The 18,523-nt window shown below is 36.1% G+C and overlaps 3 protein-coding genes and 1 non-coding gene across 6 annotated transcripts; 1 reads left to right on the top strand and 3 right to left on the bottom strand.

Moving 5' to 3' along the window:
• Positions 1 to 8,466: 8,466 nt before the first annotated feature.
• Positions 8,467 to 11,046, top strand: LOC108330040 (ubiquitin-60S ribosomal protein L40). The gene is made up of 5 exons (XM_017564486.2): positions 8,467 to 8,689; positions 8,778 to 8,864; positions 9,221 to 9,323; positions 10,657 to 10,723; positions 10,814 to 11,046. The coding sequence occupies exons 1-5, from the start codon at positions 8,587 to 8,589 to the stop codon at positions 10,838 to 10,840; spliced, it is 387 nt and encodes a 128-aa protein (XP_017419975.1). The 5' UTR covers positions 8,467 to 8,586; the 3' UTR covers positions 10,841 to 11,046.
• A 281-nt stretch (positions 11,047 to 11,327) lies between these two features.
• On the bottom strand, positions 11,328 to 15,176 carry LOC108330074 (pyridoxal reductase, chloroplastic). 3 transcript variants are annotated; one of them, XM_017564540.2, is made up of 9 exons: positions 14,922 to 15,176; positions 14,605 to 14,833; positions 14,142 to 14,235; positions 13,902 to 14,025; positions 13,433 to 13,534; positions 13,156 to 13,322; positions 12,953 to 13,046; positions 11,780 to 11,961; positions 11,328 to 11,675 (listed from the first exon to the last, which is right to left on the bottom strand). In XM_017564540.2, exons 1-9 carry the CDS (start codon positions 15,033 to 15,035, stop codon positions 11,672 to 11,674), a joined length of 1,110 nt encoding a protein of 369 aa, XP_017420029.1. In that variant the 5' UTR covers positions 15,036 to 15,176; the 3' UTR covers positions 11,328 to 11,671. The 3 variants fall into 3 exon arrangements, with proteins under 3 accessions (XP_017420029.1, XP_017420032.1, XP_017420030.1); XM_017564543.2 differs by having other exon boundaries at positions 13,156 to 13,301; positions 14,922 to 15,175; XM_017564541.2 differs by having other exon boundaries at positions 13,156 to 13,307; positions 14,922 to 15,173.
• On the bottom strand, positions 15,177 to 15,256 carry TRNAL-UAG (transfer RNA leucine (anticodon UAG)). The gene has a single exon. It is a non-coding gene; the product is annotated as a tRNA-Leu (tRNA).
• Positions 15,257 to 16,343: 1,087 nt separating this feature from the next.
• LOC108330745 (homeobox-leucine zipper protein ATHB-12) lies at positions 16,344 to 17,937 on the bottom strand. The gene is made up of 2 exons (XM_017565273.2): positions 17,083 to 17,937; positions 16,344 to 16,977 (listed from the first exon to the last, which is right to left on the bottom strand). The coding sequence occupies exons 1-2, from the start codon at positions 17,446 to 17,448 to the stop codon at positions 16,606 to 16,608; spliced, it is 738 nt and encodes a 245-aa protein (XP_017420762.1). The 5' UTR covers positions 17,449 to 17,937; the 3' UTR covers positions 16,344 to 16,605.
• Positions 17,938 to 18,523: the final 586 nt, after the last annotated feature.

The raw sequence follows: 18,523 nt of genomic DNA, 5'->3' as shown, positions 1-18,523 counted from the left end.
AGTAGCATGACAAGAGATATGGGAATAGATATTGGAAATTTATCGCGTTTAAAGTTATTTTATGTTTTTGAATAAAAGAATTGATATTTGTAAGGTTTGAACTTTATGTTGTAAGACGCTTAACTTTTGAGGTTTTGTTTCCGTGATGTTATTTTTAAATATAAAAAAAATTTGGCGTAAATTTTGGATTTTGTTATTTTCTAGTGACACTCAGTTAGGGGTGTTACAAACATCACCACAGATCAATGCAGAAATTAGAGGCAGAGAATGTTACCAATGAGGAGCATTGATGTCTTGAAAATAATGATTTTGATGATGTTACAAAGTGAAGAATATGAAGACCCCTGTTGTATGAAGTTTAAAAGCATTTTTGTATAACAGAAGATACCAGGACCGAGCAGTTAAGACCGAACGGTAGAAGGCATGACCAAGACCAAACGGAGCATGAACGAGACCGAGCGGTTGGACGGTGAAGTGGTGGTAGAAAGAATTGAACCTGGCAACCGAGTAGAGGCATGACTGAGACTGAACGGTCACAAATAGTTGAAGGCCGAACACAAATGCAAACCGAACGACGTATAATAAATGAAGGTCGAACACATGACAAACTCTGGCTGAACATAGTTCAAGACCGAATGGTCACTAACAAACGATGACAAAGACCAAGCAGTCAGGACTAAGTAATAGGGATTGAGCAATCAGGACACGAGCAATCAGGATCGAGCAATTCGGACCGTGCGATAGAGGGCATGACTTAGACCACGTGAGGTATGACCGAGACCGAGCAGTTATCACCGAACGATGGAAGGCAGTGAGGAATCAAACCGAACGCTAGAAAGCTGTAAGAAACCAAGTCGAACAAAAAAAATGATAAGGACTCAAGCCGAACGACAGAAGGCGATCAGGACTCAAGCCGAACGATAGAAGGAGTTGAAGAACTGAAGCCGACTAGTTTGAAGAGTAAATATTCAAACTGTTCCAAGTCTCGCAGATAATCGATTATCACTTACAATAATCGATTATCACTGGCAGTTGAAATATGTCATTTCAGTTTCAGACCAGTAGGCTATATATACACTCTCTTTCAAATCCTTCAAAAGTAACTTTGCAATTTTGAGAATATAGTGCAGTATGAGGAAGTTCTCAAGTGCTAGTTCTTGCTCTTGCCAAGTCTTGTGAATAGGAGAAGCTCGCGCTTTGTGTGTCAAAGGTCGGAGCTGATCTCTTCAAGTTGGCTGACTGTTTCTTACTTCCGGTTCGTTTGTCGAAGGAAGCTGCTTCCGGTTCGTTTGTCGAAGGAAGATTATTTTGTTCGTTTGTCTAACTAAAGGTGTTCTCGTTTCTTAATCTCCATTCACTATGTTGTAATCTGTACAAACTGTGAAACTATTTTAGTGAAAAAGGTTAATCACTATTCATAGTGATTAACGATTGGACGTAGAATCTTTTGATTCGAACTAGGATAAAAGTCATTTGTGTGATTTTTCTAGTCCCTATACTCTTTACATTTTCTACACATCAATTGTTTGATAAAACGTTTATAAGAAAATTAAAGGAACCATTTTTTTTAAAAGTTGACCGAACTTGCTTTCCGCTGCGCGACTCGATGATACCGATTGCGATACCAACAGAGAAAACCCAGAATTCGTCCTCACCATGGTCATTATCTCCTCCATTGACGCATCAACCATGGAACTCGCTTCGCACCAAAGCGCCTCTCCCTGCAAGATCGCGAACCCAAGTGCGACTTCACCACTGTCATTACCTCGTGCCATTGCCACCGTGAAGCATCACCAACGTTGTCGTGCTGTAAAGCCCACTTCAGGCCATCGCCGCCGTAAGAATCACGCCACTCAACACAAGAACCTGCAACCACTTATACTGTGAAACCCATCGACCACCATGAACCATGTCGTGTCGTCACCACCATGCCAAAAATCGCACAACCAGGTTCGAACCTACCCTCCATCATCAATCTCGCGCAACCCAAATCACCACCAACAACATCATCTTCTTCCTCGCGATTAAGACCCAGAAAAACCCAGAAAAATTCCCAATTTTCGAACTCCCAATTTGTGTAGATCAGACAACCCTCGCACCATCCCAATTCGCACCGCCACCATTGCGAGACCCAGAAGCTTTTCCTAGCGCCACCATTACCTCGCAACACGCCTCCATCAACATCGCGACCTTCGTCCATACTAGTCTGAACCACCATTGTGGTGCGACACAAGTGAACCCTAATCACGATCTCCATTCAAACCGTCATCCATCACGAGCACGACGCTGCCGCAACCGCCTTCGTCGCACCTTCAACCTACAAAGGGAAATACAAAGAATGCAAACCCAATATGCATCCAAAACAGAATCACGAAACCATGTTCATCCCCTTCGTATCTAGAAGCTTTCCTCGCGCAGCCATGGCAATTCTCTTAAACCAACACCATGAATCCTTCATCGCGCCAGATTGCAACCTGTAGAAGAAATTAGAAACCCTAAAACAGTTCAAGACCCTAATCGTGATCCACTAGCAACGAGCAACTCGCGCTTCCATCTATGGCCAAGAATCGCGAGCAACCTTTCTTCACGGCAGGAGTAAGCAGTTTCCCCTCTCCATCAAAACCCTAATTTTGGGTGGGAGAAGGGGCTGTCATGTGTAGTATCCACCTCAACCTTTAATCGCTTACCACGTCACCACAGATAACATTAAAATGACACATTACCACTATGTATTGTCATATCATCGTACTATTAACTCTGATTTCTTTTTAATGGAAGGGACGATGTTGACACAAAAATTACTAAGGACCAACTAGACACTTCTTTTAAACCAGGGACCTAATTGACACAATGGAGCAAAACTGAGGATAAAATAGACTATTAAACCTTTTATTTAAGTTCTAAACGTCTCCATTTATATTTAATACAATACCTTTATATGAAAAAAACTTATACCAACGATTTTAATATTCTCTAAAGTTCTTAAAAGAATAAAGATTCACCTCAAATCTTTTTTAAATTTTATGCGATTTTTAAAAAAACACATAAAACTTCTAAATATCTCAAACGAATGATAAAAGATGAACTTGATAATTTTTTTTATAGAATATAATTATTATGCTCTACACCAAAACTTTTATAATAAACTTTAAACTTCAAATAATTTGGTCATATTCTTAAAAAGAATAAAATTAAAATTAAAAAAATAATTTTAGAAAAATAATGATCTTTATCAAATAAGTTTTGACTAAATAATTTTTTATTTATGAATTTATATTTTAATAATTAAATATTCAAACTTTATTTTAAAAAATAATTCTAATTTTAGTTAATTTTTAAATCTTTACAATTAATATATTAACTCAGAAATGAGCATATGGAACATAAAATGTGTTTTTTTTCAGGTTTAAACCCTCGAATCGTCCTCATATTTGTATGAGAATCTCAAGTGAATCTTTGTATTTGTAACTGTCTCAATTGAGTCCAAATATTTGAAAAATTGAGCCAATTAACCCTATTCGATAAGTGTTGACAGACGATGTTAAAATTTGCTGACGTGATGCACACTTAATCTGTTGATGTAAAACTATTATATTACGTGGATTTTTTTTACTTAAATTATCAATGATTGACGTGGCACAAGACAAAACCTTCTACTGCGACAAAGTGCTTGTTTCCGGTTGCTCAACCACTTGCACCATCGTCTCCTTCATCCTCTCTTGGTAACACTCAATCAAGTAAATTGAAATTCTATAGTTTAGACATTTTTAAATAAACAAACATGAAACTAACTCCACTATTCTTAGACAAGATCAATTCCATGCCAAACAAAAAAAATGCAAGTTCTCCAATATAATCTAAAATATTCAAACCTTTCAATTGAAACATAACCCTAACCAAAACAAGTCCTTTTAAATAACAGAGAGCTTTCACCTTCTTGGTACGCGTTTTTATCTCAGATTGACTTGCATCTGGCTTCAACTTCTTCATCACCTGCATTTATGGCTGAAAAGCACCTCCTCATTCTCCTTCTTCTCTACGTCACTCTACAATTCTCTTCATCTTCACCCTCCGATCACTTTTACAATGTTGGAGAACTTGTCCAATTGTTTGTCAACAAAGTGGGTCCCTTCAACAACCCCATGTTTCTTTCTTTCCCTCATTACTTTTTTTTCAAGTTTGTGTTCACTGAATTTTTGTTTACACAATTCTTTTGTGGCAGTGAGACCTATGAATTATATATGATTTTCCATTTTGCGCCTCAGGTTAGTCACTCTTGGTCTTAGGTTAAAGGTTAAATTTTTAATCTCGTGGTGTTGAAAAATGGGATCAAATGATCATTAGATTGGAAATTTGAACAACTTGGATTATAAAAAGGTTATGTTTTTCACACTCCCAATTGTCAAAAAGAGAGTTCCTAGGGGAAGTTCTCAATGGTGACCGTTTGAGAAATGCTTTGTATGAGTTTAAGTTTAGAGAGGACAAGATTGATGAGACCTTGTGCCCAAAGAAGCTTACAGTTGATGAAATTGGCTTCTTTAAGCGCGCTATAGACCGTGAATCTTACTTCCAATTTTACCTGGATGATCTTCCATTCTGGGGGTTCATTGGAAAACTATAAGAAGATACGTGGACTGTAAGATCCTTGAAAATATTTGTAAGTTAGATACTAGATAAAAAAAAATAAATAAAAAAATAAATAGTGAATAGTAAATTGTGAATAGTAAAAAAAAATTATTTTTGGAAAGGATAAGTGTTACACGTAGCTTTGAGATCAGAATTCACCAATTTGCAAATAAAAAATTATTTTTGTAATAGTAAAATGAATAAAAAAAATGAATAGTAAATTTTTTTTACTATAAATAGCCAAGGGGGGAGGCTGAAAATTTACACCAAAGAACTTAGAAAAATGTTGAGAGAAGAGAGTTGGAAGAATTTCTAATTTCAAAGGGGATATTATGGAAGTTTTCAGAGAGCGAGGAGATTAAGTCTGTAATAGAGGTAAGGGAAGCCACTCTTATACTTTGCTTTTCTCTAATCTTAAATCTTGAATATGTAGTATTTTGTTGCTGTATGGTCTTGAATTTTGAATGAGAACATTTATTTGTTTCTTTTGTATTTTTGGAAGGACGAGAAGTTGTCTAACCGGCTCTGCCAGATTCAACTTCTTGTTTCCCCAAAGCTTTGGTTGTTTCTTATATCTTTATATTGTATTTTTGGAAGGACGAGAAGTTGTCTAACCGGCTCTGCCAGATTCAACTTCTTGTTTCCCCAAAGCTTTGGTTGTTTCTTATATCTTTATATTGTATTTTTGGAAGGACGAGAAGTTGTCTAACCGGCTCTGCCAGATTCAACTTCTTGTTTCCCCACACCTTTGATTTATTATTTATATTGTATTTCTGGAAGGATGAGAAGTTGTCTAACCGGCTCTGCCAGATTCAACTTCTTGTTTCCCCTGAATTTTTATATTAATATTATTTTGATGGTAATGGGAGCTAATTATTTTTGTATGAATTTATATACATACGAATGTTGAACTGGTGTTCTCTTGTGAAACTGTTTTATGACTTTTATTATATTGGGTGTTATAACTGAAACTGTTAAATTGTACATGTTGTGATGTGATGAATTTAATCTGTTTTGAATGAGTTTGTTGGCTGAAATTGATCTTGTTGGAAGGTCTGGAGTAAGAGTTCTGTAATAGCTTGTATATGGGTATTAAATAGATGTACAGATACTGTTTGAGGTTGTTGTGAGAGGAAGTAAAAATATTAAAATTAGGCATTTTAGATTTAGAGCATAAGAGAACAAGGTAGATAATTTAAATAAATAAATTGTTAATTATTGAGGGCCTCCCTTTGTTGGTAGGATAGAGGAATCTTAAAAACCTGAGTTGGCACATCCCTGATCATAGAGCAGCCCTGGCCTGGTCCAGTCAGTTGTGACTAGTCATATGTGCTGGCGTCGAAGGTGAGTTTGATGCGTTCAGACATCTGGGTCCTCTCCGGTGACCAATTGGGGTAAAGAAAGATCCCTACTAGGATGAAAATAAAATAAAACAAGTTGATTGTAGATGCATAAAGTTATCATGGTAAAAACTTCATATATATTTCATTTATCGTTACATTGAGCTCAGACTTTAATATGTAGTTGCTAAGATATGTTGAAGTGTTTTGGCTGATCTATGATCTTTGATTGGTGAGAAAATGTTGAGTTATACTCGTCATGGTCAAAATGAGTTTATAATATGAAGTATGATATTTGGCAATATGTTTAATTTATTGACACCAAAATAGGTTATTGTCAAATTATTATTAGAGAATGAACATGATTGAGTTATGTGGATAAGAGGTTAGGAATTATTGATTTGATGAAATGTTGGAGTGGATAAGAGGGTATGAAATGTTGATTTGATGAAATGTTGGAGTGGATATAAGAAATCATTGCTTATGAAATGATGTTTACTACGGGGAGTAGTATGTTCGGTTTATACCATGAGAGCTTGATATGAGCAAAGTAACATCTGAGGTTTATGAAAGCAGGCAGAAAGTGGTCTGACCATAAGGCTTTGACATAAATATATGGTTCATAAGTTTTATAGAAGTAGGCAGAGAGAGGTCTGACCATAAGGCTTCAGAAAGTAAGACATAGTATACAAGTGCGGCTTAAGGAAGCAGGCAGAGAGCGGTCTGACCATAAGGCTTCGTGAGTAAGCATGGTACAATTGTAAGGTTTATGAAAATGAGGAAGATGATTTTGATAATGATGAATTAATGACATCGGGATAATGATATTTTATCAATTGCAGAAATACATGATTGAAATATTTTATTATAAGTTTAATGATTTATATGATATGGTTGGCTTACCCTTATTTGTTTGTGCTATGATCATATAACTCATGTTATATGTGAATAGATAATGTTGCAGATGCGATTGAAAAAGCTTAAAGATGAGAGAGATGCGGGGGAAAACTTTCGGGGATATTTTGTAAAAAGAATAAATTTGTATTGGAAAAATTATGTTGTGTAAAACTTATAAGTTGAAATTTTTAATTTATGTTAAGTGGTGAAGACTATATTGTTTGAAGTTTGTAAGTTTGGTATTGTACTTTGGAAGAAATAAAGTTTGATTGTTTATAGAAGATATAAAATTAATTTAGTCTCTACTATCAGTAATACCCTTTAAAATATTAGGGTGTTACATGGACTCCTGGTGGAGGAGGACAAAACTATTACCTTTTTACACATGTTCACTTTGATGTTCTTTACAATGGGAATCAAGTCATACAAGTAAATTCATTTGGCGATCCAAATCGTGTTGTAGATATCACTAAAGATGTTGGTGTTGATTCATTTGGCAATACAAGTAAATTCATTTGGCGAGCTCTCTTCACAGCGGAGTCCACCTTTTCTTCGGGGCAACCTCGCAAACCACGAACGTGCGTCTTTGCACTGTGCTCAGCGACAAGCAGTTACCTAAAAACAAACCAAATCCAACACAGACCCACAATTGAAAACTCCACAAAAACTGAATCTTTCGCGTCTTCTGATGGAAATAAGGGAAGAAAGAGAAGCCCCGTCAAATGGGGTTGTTGGTAAAAGGAAACAGTGGTTGCCATATCTCTCTCCGCAAAAACGACGAGGAGGGTGTTGAGGGAGTCCTAGTTGGTCTTGATGAAGGCTGTGCGTATAAGGTGTGTGACAGCGGACAAGAGTAGGGGCAAAGCGAGGAAGATGATGGTGAGAATGACGATGGGGAAGAGAATGATTATGAGTGGAGAGCTAAGTAAGGGTTGCAACGAGTGCCATGAGCGACGGTGAGGCATGGTGGTCGGCGGCGGTCATGAAACTCGCAGTTCATAATCTTAAATCGTCTAAGAATCTGCTTTACAGAACCCTAATTTGGGAGAAGAGAAGAAGTGCTTTTTTTTTTTATCAAATTCCACGTCATAATTTAAAATTTATTTCCACGTAATAAGATCACACAGATCAGTATCACCACACATCAACAAACTTTGACGCCGTCTGTGAGAACTTAACAAACATGACAAATTGACTCATTTTTTCAAATATTTGGACTCAACTTAAACAATTACAAATACGAGGACCCACTTGAGATTTTTATTATTATTATTATATGGATGAACTAGTGACCAGTGACCTTTCACATGTTTAAACCAAATAAATTAAATTATTAGGAAATTTAGTCACAAAAATATATTTGTTATTATTTTTGTGCAGTCTAAAAATTTGATGTGCATAGGCATACTTTCACGAAATTTTAACAACTCAAATATGTGATGTTTGAGTATATTTAAAAATATTAAAATCCATATACTTTGAAACTATAATAGAAAATCATATCAAATATAATTTTGAGCATATATTTTTAGCCACTAATATCATAAGAAGAATAAGCCTTTGCCAAATGAAAAAGAATAAAGAAATAGGTCTGGAATAACATAATCCGGCTAACCAAACACACCCTAGGTTCTGAAAACCCTACTACTCTTAACGCTTCAATATAAATATTACGTACAACCAAGCGAGAAACCCTAATAGCAGTTTGGGAAGATAAGGAAAGATGCAGATCTTCGTGAAAACCCTAACGGGGAAGACCATCACCCTTGAGGTGGAGTCAAGTGACACCATTGATAATGTCAAAACAAAGATTCAGGACAAAGAAGGTGCAGTTTAATCAAAACGGTACCATTGATTAGTCGTTCTCTCTTATTCGTTCTTGGTTTGACTCGTTCTGTTTCATTCTCTTTCCAGGAATTCCCCCGGACCAGCAGAGGTTGATCTTTGCGGGAAAACAGCTGGAGGATGGCCGTACTCTCGCCGATTACAACATCCAAAAAGGTATGCCAAATCTCAATTTCGAAATTCGTGTCGTTTGGCCTTGTTAATTGCTCTAATGCTTTGAATGCGGTAATTGTTCGATTTGTTTTTTTTAGATAGATTTTAGGAATCGTAGTTAGCCATATACGTGTGTAGGTGATTGGGTGGAAATCTGTAGTTTTTAAATTGATAAGAATTAACATAAATTTTTTTATGAATATGACAATCAGATACTTTTTACTTTATTGTGTCCGACTCCAAGCACTTTCGTGCTGCTTGGCTGAGAAAGAGCAGGCCTCAAGTATTGTTAATTATGCTCAAATACTTTAGTGTAAATTGTGAGACTTATCATTGTGTTGGTTTCTCTATTTTTGCAGAGTCAACATTGCATCTTGTTTTAAGGCTTCGTGGTGGTATTATTGAGCCATCTTTGATGGCATTGGCCAGAAAGTATAACCAGGATAAGATGATCTGTCGCAAGTAAGTTTACACATCCTAGTATTGGATCCAGTTGGTTCATCCAGAACTAATTTGAAATATTTTTCTTAATTTGAATTATGCTCTTGTGTGAAGTATAGTCATAGCAGACAAAAAAAACTTTTTATATTGTTTAAGAAAGTCACATGAAACTCAATGTTGCAAGCCTAATCTGTCTGCAAGCAGTGTACTGATTTCATATATAAATGCTGAATGCTGAATGAGGTGCTTGTCTACACTGGATGTCTGTATGAAAAATGTATGGCAACATCAGGTTGTTGTTTTCTTTTAGCTACGTGTATCTGGAAATCCCTGTGAGAAGGTATTGTGGCTCTCTACTCAGCCACTGTATCGAAGACCTATGTTTTGTTCCTTATACCATGTTCCCACCCACCTCTAGCATGTTGGTTAATTTTAACCCTTTTATTTGTCTACTCTTGTCCCACATCCACCCATTCTTGATCAATCATTGCGATGGATAAGGGGAGGGATGCTAAACTCTTCGTTCAGAATAATTTATTTACTATTCTAATAACATTGTTTCACCCTTGGCAAGGAATTATTAACTAGCTAGAGTGACATCTAAATGATAAATTTTTGTTACAAGGGTAAAATAGCATTTATGTACCAGAGAATACCCACATATTCATAATATTCCTCCCCTTTATCTTCTTTCCTCTTATTTCCCCCATCCAAGCCAAGTTTAAGTCCCTTTTACCTTTGACTTCATTAGATGCATTGAAATCTTGATGCGTATTAGGCTATGAGCAGCTATCTTTTTTATAGCACCAGACATACGTAGCGAAAATGGATTTTGAATAATTGCTTAACTTGCTTAGGCAATGCTGAATCAAAGGACAATTTCCTTTACAGATTAATTATTTTATGGAACTTGTTTGTAATTTGGATTGAGAATATACAATTCAATGCATCAAATCATATTTCCCTGTTGGGAATTTCCAAAATGTTCTATATTGGACTTGAACTTCGTTTTTATAAAATGAATTTGATATTAATAGGTTGCGAGCTTCAAATTAAGTGCACTCTAAAAAGCATCAGTGTTTTCTTCTGGGTTACTTCTGTTTTAGTAAGGTGGTGTTGAATTCCCATGTGCTGTAAATCAAATGTAATCTGAAACAATATATTCTTAAAAAATGTCTTAGTAGTATTCATAGCAAAACTCTGGTTCTTTTGAGACTAAGGGATGCATGTTGGAATTCAAGTATTAGAAAGCCTACGTTATATACATTTGCTTAACTTATTCATGTTAAGTGTCCATGACGATTACTAATGTCCATTCACAGCCATTATGCTCATAAATCAATATGCTTTGCAGGTGTTACGCACGTTTACACCCTCGTGCTGTGAACTGCAGGAAAAAGAAGTGTGGACACAGCAACCAGGTATAATAATTTTTTAGCGCCATATCTCACTACTCAAATTTTATGGAATGAAATTTCGAGTTATCTGAGGCTTTTACTTTTGTATTGCAGTTGAGGCCAAAGAAGAAGATCAAGTAAACTGTTCTCGTGTAAGATGCAAACATGTTATGGATTACTGGATATGGTGTAAACCTGACAATTCCATTAGCTTCTTAGTATCGTAGTTACTCATTATTCTTGTTTTCAGTTTGAGACTCGTTATGAATTATTCTACAGTTCCTTCTAATGGTGATACAATTTTGTTTTTGACAATAATGCGTTTGAAGTGGATGTTTCCCTGACAATTTTTTTATTACTTAATTCCTTTTATTTCCATTATAAGTTGTGGAAGGTCAGGCCCGTAATTTCGACTCCATAATTTTCTTATGTTTTTCACATAACTCGTGATACACCAGTACCGTAATTATGATTTCTTAAATCCTTTTCTTTAATTTAACTCGAATGCCCTTAGAAGAAGCGTAATGAGTTTCTTTTTATTTTGGGCTTGCGGTCGGAGGATTAAAAAGCTTTGACGGAGACGGCGCTGTTTTTCAGAGTGTTCGGATTCTGAGCGTGGTTTCTGGTCTTCGTTAAAAGCCTAGTTTATTATTGTGCATTGAACAATTATTTCTAAGTCAGTATGATTTTTAACAATGAAAATACAAAGCAATGCTATATGACGTGACTGTGTGGCATCGCGGCTTCTTACTTCTGTATTTTAGTGGCCCATCACAAAAACCTAAAAGTGATAGTATGGCATCCTCAATCAGGTTAATCAGTTGGCAATTATCCTGGACAAGTAAAAATGAAACGCATCCATTAGCTCTACTCCCCTTTCTTGATACCAGCTGATAAAGGAATGTGACCTTCAGTGAGTGAAAGTAAGCTTTTTCTCCGTCCGCACCTTGTGCTGAGGTCTCGCTTCATATTTTATCTGTTATGAATACCAAATCACGTAAAACACTTGTATCATTGCAACCTCTTTTGTGTGTTATGTGATTTGCCTTTATAACGTTAAAAGTAAAAGAATATGTGTACCTGGTTTGGAAAATGTTTTGGATCATTCTTCGAGGTGATTCGTTTGCTGCATAATCTAAACGAAGCAACTCGTCTGAGGAAAGGCGCCAACCCAGAGCACCTAAATTTTCCTCCGCTTGTTTAATTGATTTGACTCCAGGAATTGGAACTGTACCTTTGCAAATGCACCAATTTATGGCTACCTGACATGATAAATGAAAGAATGAGATTGTGATAAGGTATGCTGTTCGGGCATGGTCAAGTAGGCGGTCAGCATTGTCATTTTCCACGCACCTAAGACAAGGACAATTAAGTGGGTTGGTCGGTGGTTCTGTAAAAGGCTACTACTTTATATATAACCTTTAAAAAAGTAAGCTGCGTAGGGAAGTACGACCTTTAAAAACATGAATGTGATATTAAAAGTTTGCTTCTAGGTAGTTGATCTTGATAATGAAGCAACATTAGTTCTCGTGTTTTATGTGGATAAGATGTATGAGAAGTCTTCTACAGTGTGTACGGTTTTCTAATCATATTTAAAGTTTTACCTTGGTAATATACATCGTACTAAATGTATTACATTTTACTAAGGTTGAAACTTTAAATATGATTGAAAAGCAGCACTCAAAGTTATGAAACTATACTAAATTTTCTTTTAAGATGCTGTAGTCCCTTTCTCAATCCACATATCAATGACACTGATATTACACAAATCCTTCAACGGAATAATATGTGATGTACAAGCTTCCTTGAATAAAAAAGATCTTGGTCTCCTGTTATGCAGAGTTTATTATTGGTTGATCTGGAGCACAGGAACGAGCACAGTGTACAAAAAATATTGATTAAAAACCGAAGAAAGATGCTTACAGCATGAATAATATGACTACAAAGATGGAATAAAAGTTGTTATGCAAAAGATTGGCCAGGCTAAGAGGACCCACCTTTGCAAAAGAGATAAAACTAGTTTAGATTTTGGTAGTTGTTGTGCTTCTTACTCAAACACATGTGAGAAAATGAAGTCTAACTAAAACGAGTGATACACACATCACTATCTTTCTTAAAAGATCCATGATCAAGCATTCAACTTGCTTTTAGTTAGCAATCCTGAAATGCATCTTTTACTACCAAGAGACATTCACAAGATATCTACGAGAAATTGGCAGCATAAAGAGAAAACGAAAATGGGAAACTGATCACCTGTGACATGGTTTTCCGCCGTTTATTTGCAATATCTCTCAGGGAACTCAATAAAGGATCTAATCCCGGAAGTATTTGCTTAAATAGCAACGCCCTGTGAAATGTGGTTAATCACTAAAGTATTCTACAAGATAATAATGCATTGTGATACAAAATTATTCACCGTTTATCCCCCAAAAACATTTCCTTAAATATCAACATACCTTGGCCCACTTGGAAGTTTAGATGGTGAGTATTTCCCAGTAAGCATTCCAAGTCCCAGAGGACTATAAGCAATCACGCGGATACCCAGAGAGTCACATATACTCTTGATCTCTAGTTGATCTTTCCCCGTGCTTAGCAAAGAAAACTGCACCTGAAACATTGAAATCTTGAAGAAAATTTTTCCCATTATGTTTGAATTTGATCAGATCATGCCTATTTTCCCATTATGTCTAGCAAATTTTGAATGCTAAATTACATGTACACATAACTTCATACCTGGGCTGAGCATAAGGGGACTCCACGGTCTTTCAGATAATCATGTATCTTTAGAAGCTGCTTTGGTCCGTAATTACTTACTCCAACACCTTTAACCAAACCCTAAACGACAACATATATGAGTACAGAAATTTGGATCATTCAAGAAATTTAAATTAATTTTTCTTGACGATGTAATAACCATTGAAGTCAATGTTTAAATATGAGGATCTAACACTGAAAAAGAATGTATAATCAAAAATCACTCTGAATGACCTTATCCACATTGTGCATTAAAAGGAAGATTATGGTTTCCTTCCTCCCCTTACAGGTTTATGCTACCTACTAGCATTGCAAACATCAGTTATGAAGTTTAGATAGCAGAACGCGTTTACAAGTTACCCTTCAGCCTAGTCCTTAAACAATGTTTCACTCAAGGTCTTAATTATATATACCGATAATATTGCTATTAAACGTGAATTATCGTAACCTTCTCATACATTGCCACTAAACCATCCCAAAGAGCTAATTCCTGCAAAGGAGCATAATTTGCAGTTGACCAATGTAGTTGTCCTATCCCAATTTGCTCAATTTGCATTCTATCTAGTGACGCCCTGAAAGTTTATTTCATCCAAATTTAACACCATACGCAAAAAGAAAAAGACACAAAGCAAATATTTGTCATGGGAGATGGGAAAGTTGACGAAGTATTTGATAGACATACAAATACCTGCAAGCATTCACAAACTGCCCTGGTGTAAGGCGCCATGGATATGCAGCAAACTTTGTAGCAATTACTATGTCACGCTTGCTCCCCTTTTTCTCTAAGCAAGTCTTACATTCAATATGGTCAACAAATGTGAATAAAAGAATCACCATATATATAATACACACTCACAGACACACTTGTAATGTAAAGATTTTATATACTACCATTCAATTACAAACCATCATGTATACAAAGTATGTTTACTTCGATAAAAAAAACTATTTAAAAAGTTCAATGGTTACAGTGTAAAAAGTTTTACAGATTACATGATGATAATTATGACGCAGAGAATTAACATAATTCAAACAACAAGGCCATTTAGGCAGGGCAAGTAACAATGAATTATTTATTTACACATGCACTCAAACCCACAACAGAATATATAATAAAGTAACTGGAAGTTCGAAAGGAATGTGAGATGAACCTTGAAATTCTCGAATGAACCTCCCCAGAAGCTTCTCACTCTGACCGTTTAACCTTCCAGTGCCATAAGAATCAGCAGTGTCAAAGAGATTGATGTCGTTGTCCAGAGCCATGTTGAAGATTTGTTGGAGCTCATTATCCATGGATTCCTGGTACCCCCAGAGAAACTGATTGCCCCATGCCCAAGTTCCAAACCCCATGGGAGACACACTCAGAGGACCCATCTTCACCTGCCACAATCAACCATTGAAATTTGAAGCTACCTTCCCACTCACACCGTACCACACCACACATGCCGCAAAAGGAAAATTGTTTTACCTTTTGGGTTGGCCAAAAGGGAGGGAATTTGAGAGACTTGAAGGAGAAAGATGGTGTTGATAATGCTTTGGGGTTAAGATTCCAGGGGCCAACACTGCAAACTGAGAGTGCCATTGATGAAGGGTGAGTGAAAATATGAAACACTGATAGAAGAATCAGACAGAGACCAGTTGATGTTTTGTGTATGTGGTAACCATTGAATTTCGATTTCCTTATGGATCAGTTCAGAAAAACAAAAAAAAAAACTAAAAATATTGACAGCTGTGGGATTTGAACCCACGCCCTTTCGGACCAGAGCCTAAATCTGGCGCCTTAGACCACTCGGCCAAACTGTCTTGTTTGTTAAAATACTTACATTTATTTTATATATATTTATTCGATTCATTATCTATCATTCTCTGATAGAACACAGTTCAATGACAAATGTGAAAAGAATCACGTGAAGTTGATATTCATGCATACATTTATCAAGGCCCAGTTAATTTTTTTTATAATAAAATAGATTGTTTGAAGAAAATGTTTGCTAAGTGATGTTTGATTGAAGATGGGAACTTATCGTAATGTCTAATTCACACTCATTATTTTCACTTCATATTTGATGTCTGTGCATTTATGATATCGCTAAGATGATGGTTGTTTATATGGGGTAGGATAAGAGATGAGTCTGAGCTGGAGTTCTGATCCATTCAAATGTAGGGACACTCTTCTAATCTTCTAATTTAATAAATATGATAAGTGTAATTCATCCGAATGTAATTATTACTTTTTATATTTCAACTATTTTATGTTTAAAGTACTCAATCAACATTCTGGTATTTTAGCAGAATATATGTTGCTGAACTCACTTTAAGCAAGACAACTAACAAGTGAAAACATAAGAACTGAATTCCCTTTCAGGACCTGTAATTCTCCTCCAAAATTAGTGCCCAGTATTTAACAATGTTGCGTTGGGTGATCTACTATTAGCAATTTATTATGGGACATAATTCCATATATTGAATATCTAAACAAAGTTGGAGGATCTAATTATATTATTGTAATAAAAAACATGGATTTTGTGTGACGATGTTTATGCAGTCATTCTAACCATTATAATCCATTCCTCTAACAGGTTTTTCTACTGGAATTCTCTTCTGCTCTAAGGGCCGTGAACTTAGTTGAGATAGCATATCACTCTCCTTTTACCATGGAAATAAGTCCATAGGAAAAGCTAAGAAATTGAACCATGGAGCAATTTCTTATTGACACGGTTCATTCGTTTTGTTTCTGTTCCTGTAGAGATCGGACTTGGAATAAGCTAAAGTGATAAAAGAGAGGTCCCCTTAAGAATATTAAGTATTAACCCCTTGTAGTGGGAAAAGGAAAAGGAAGAAAGAACACGCGCACACACACACGCAAAGGGATGGGAAAGGCATGCAAGCATGAACAAACAGAGACATCATTTCACATTATTTCCTTTTCCAAATCTCTACACAATTGAATTTGGTGAGGCTAGCTTAATTCTCTCCCTATCAAATCAAGCCTACAAAACTTTCTTCCAGTTTCTTGGCCTATTCGACATTCTTCAAAGCTGGAATGTTGAGTTTTGACCAGTTGGCAGCACAAGATCTTCCAGCCAAGTATGAACCGATCTTTGTTCCTTGTTGGAGGAAACAAACATCATACATGGAACGCAGAGTGATGTTCAAGTCCAGAAATCTAACCACTGAGAGCTGCTACATGACTGGTCCAAGATGCCATTAGGGTCCACACTACTGTACCATTTTTCAAGTGATGCTAATGGCATCTCAGCGTGATCATTATCATCCATTCTGAGAAGTTGGTGTCCTTTGTCCTCAGATTTCTCACTCCTCATGATGCTATTCTCGTTCTGATCATCTGAATACACGCCTACTCTCTCTTCCAAACCCTCATTTGAAAACCTTGGTTTTGCTTCAGGCTTCCAACTGCTGTATCCACTGCCTGAACCACCATCCTCTATGCTGTGTTCTTTGGCACTCTTGTCTTCCCTTCCACCATCATGTGATGACACCACCAAATCACTTAGCTTCTGCAACTGTTTGAGGAACAAATAACTAAGTTAAGGGTCGCATGCTTTGTTGAGAGAATCAACAGTAAGAACTAACAAGTAATCTTGTCAGAACAACAACCAGAAACTTACCTCTACTTGCAAAGATTCCTTCTCTTTCTTTAGGGACTCAAACCTAGATGCTAAATTGTCATATTCATCCTTCAGTTTCCTGTATTCTTGCTCTATGCGTTTTGATTTCCACCTCGCCCTTCTGTTTTGAAACCATATGGCAACTTGGCGAGGTTGCAGGCCAAGATCTCTTGCCAGTTGCATCTTCTTCCTTGGCTCAAGCTTTGACTCTGTCTCAAATATGCATTCTAGTGACCTTATCTGTTCATCACTGAACCTCCTCTTGTTTTCTATCTTCTTGTTTTTCTTCCTTGGTGCCTCCAAGCTGGCGAAGCTTTCATCATTTTTCCCCTTTGATGCTTGAATATTCTCATCTCCCTCCATCATGTGAGTAGTGAGAATGGAAGTATTTTATGGGTGAATTTGGAATTGGATACACAGGAACAAATAAAAAAGAATTATGTGATTTAAAAGTCCGGTGAGGGGGGATCAGGTGCAGAATATATAGCTAGCCATAAAAGAAAGTATCTAAAAACCATTTCTATCACGTTATTGCAACTTCTAATGGAAGGATCATGGTGTCCTATGGGATAAGATACCGTGTGGCTCTTTCTATCTTTTGTTAAGTAGGAAGAAATGATCTTGCTTCCTTCGTTTACTTGTAGACTATCTATCGGCCATATACTATTTTGTTTGTAGAAGGAACTGATTGCTTGTCACTTGTCACCCTCACAAGCACACGTATCTGTTGCTTTTTTATAACCAAACCAGGGAAGAAAATAAAATAGCCAAATTAGCCCTCAAATATATAGCGTGTCATGTGATATTAGTCCTTGCAATGTATATTCAGTCGGCCACAATAGTTCTCAAGTTAACAAAACCATTTTCTTGTCTGTATAGAAGAAGGAAAAATTAATGTAGTTTCTGCATAAATTAAATCAGCTCATCATCTCAGCTTTCAGAGAAATTAGATGGAAGAGTTTATGCGAAAGATCAAATGTATGAGTTGATTTTAAATATATGAAATAAATTAAACTTATTTATAAAAGTATCTATTGAAACAAAGATTATTTACTTGATGAATTATACATGTTAAGGAACTTATATGGTAAATTTCATCTGTAAGAGTTAATGACTCACTCTGTCAGGTAAAAGAAAATCTACAGGTTCTATAGAGGAATGAATTGATCAGGAATATTTTGATGTAAGTGGCTGTTCCAGTAATTGAAATTGAACATTTTAACTGTGGCAATAACACAGTACCTTGCTGATACACTAACCAATATTAGTATCATAATATTACAACTCAGATGCCGCCAGCAGCACGTATAAGAACGCTGATTTGCCTTTGTTTAAGAAGAGAAAGTAATCATCAAGAATAACTAAAGAACATTCATATATTTGAAGAGCTTTGGTTAAATGATTGTTGATCTCAAGAAATAAAAGTGACAAGAAAAGAAGG

The sequence above is a fragment of the Vigna angularis genome, chromosome 4 (assembly GCF_016808095.1).
Source record: "Vigna angularis cultivar LongXiaoDou No.4 chromosome 4, ASM1680809v1, whole genome shotgun sequence".
Classification (NCBI taxonomy): Eukaryota; Viridiplantae; Streptophyta; class Magnoliopsida; order Fabales; family Fabaceae; genus Vigna; species Vigna angularis.
Note: the sequence above shows the minus strand (reverse complement) of the source record. Positions and strands in the feature narration are given on the sequence as shown.

Excerpts from the sequence above, each read along its gene's own strand:
- LOC108330074 (XM_017564540.2), bottom strand. The coding sequence starts at position 15,035 with ATGGCACTCTCAGTTTGCAGTGTTGGCCCCTGGAATCTTAACCCCAAA. Across the intron at positions 14,834-14,921 it reads CCTTTTGGCCAACCCAAAAG|GTGAAGATGGGTCCTCTGAG; the intron begins GTAAAACAATTT and ends TGATTGTGGCAG. Across the intron at positions 13,323-13,432 it reads TCCCCTTATGCTCAGCCCAG|ATTTCAATGTTTCAGGTGCA; the intron begins GTATGAAGTTAT and ends ATTTTCTTCAAG.
- LOC108330040 (XM_017564486.2), top strand. The coding sequence starts at position 8,587 with ATGCAGATCTTCGTGAAAACCCTAACGGGGAAGACCATCACCCTTGAG. Across the intron at positions 9,324-10,656 it reads GATAAGATGATCTGTCGCAA|GTGTTACGCACGTTTACACC; the intron begins GTAAGTTTACAC and ends TATGCTTTGCAG. Across the intron at positions 10,724-10,813 it reads AGTGTGGACACAGCAACCAG|TTGAGGCCAAAGAAGAAGAT; the intron begins GTATAATAATTT and ends TTTGTATTGCAG.
- LOC108330745 (XM_017565273.2), bottom strand. The coding sequence starts at position 17,448 with ATGATGGAGGGAGATGAGAATATTCAAGCATCAAAGGGGAAAAATGAT. Across the intron at positions 16,978-17,082 it reads AGGAATCTTTGCAAGTAGAG|TTGCAGAAGCTAAGTGATTT; the intron begins GTAAGTTTCTGG and ends TTCCTCAAACAG.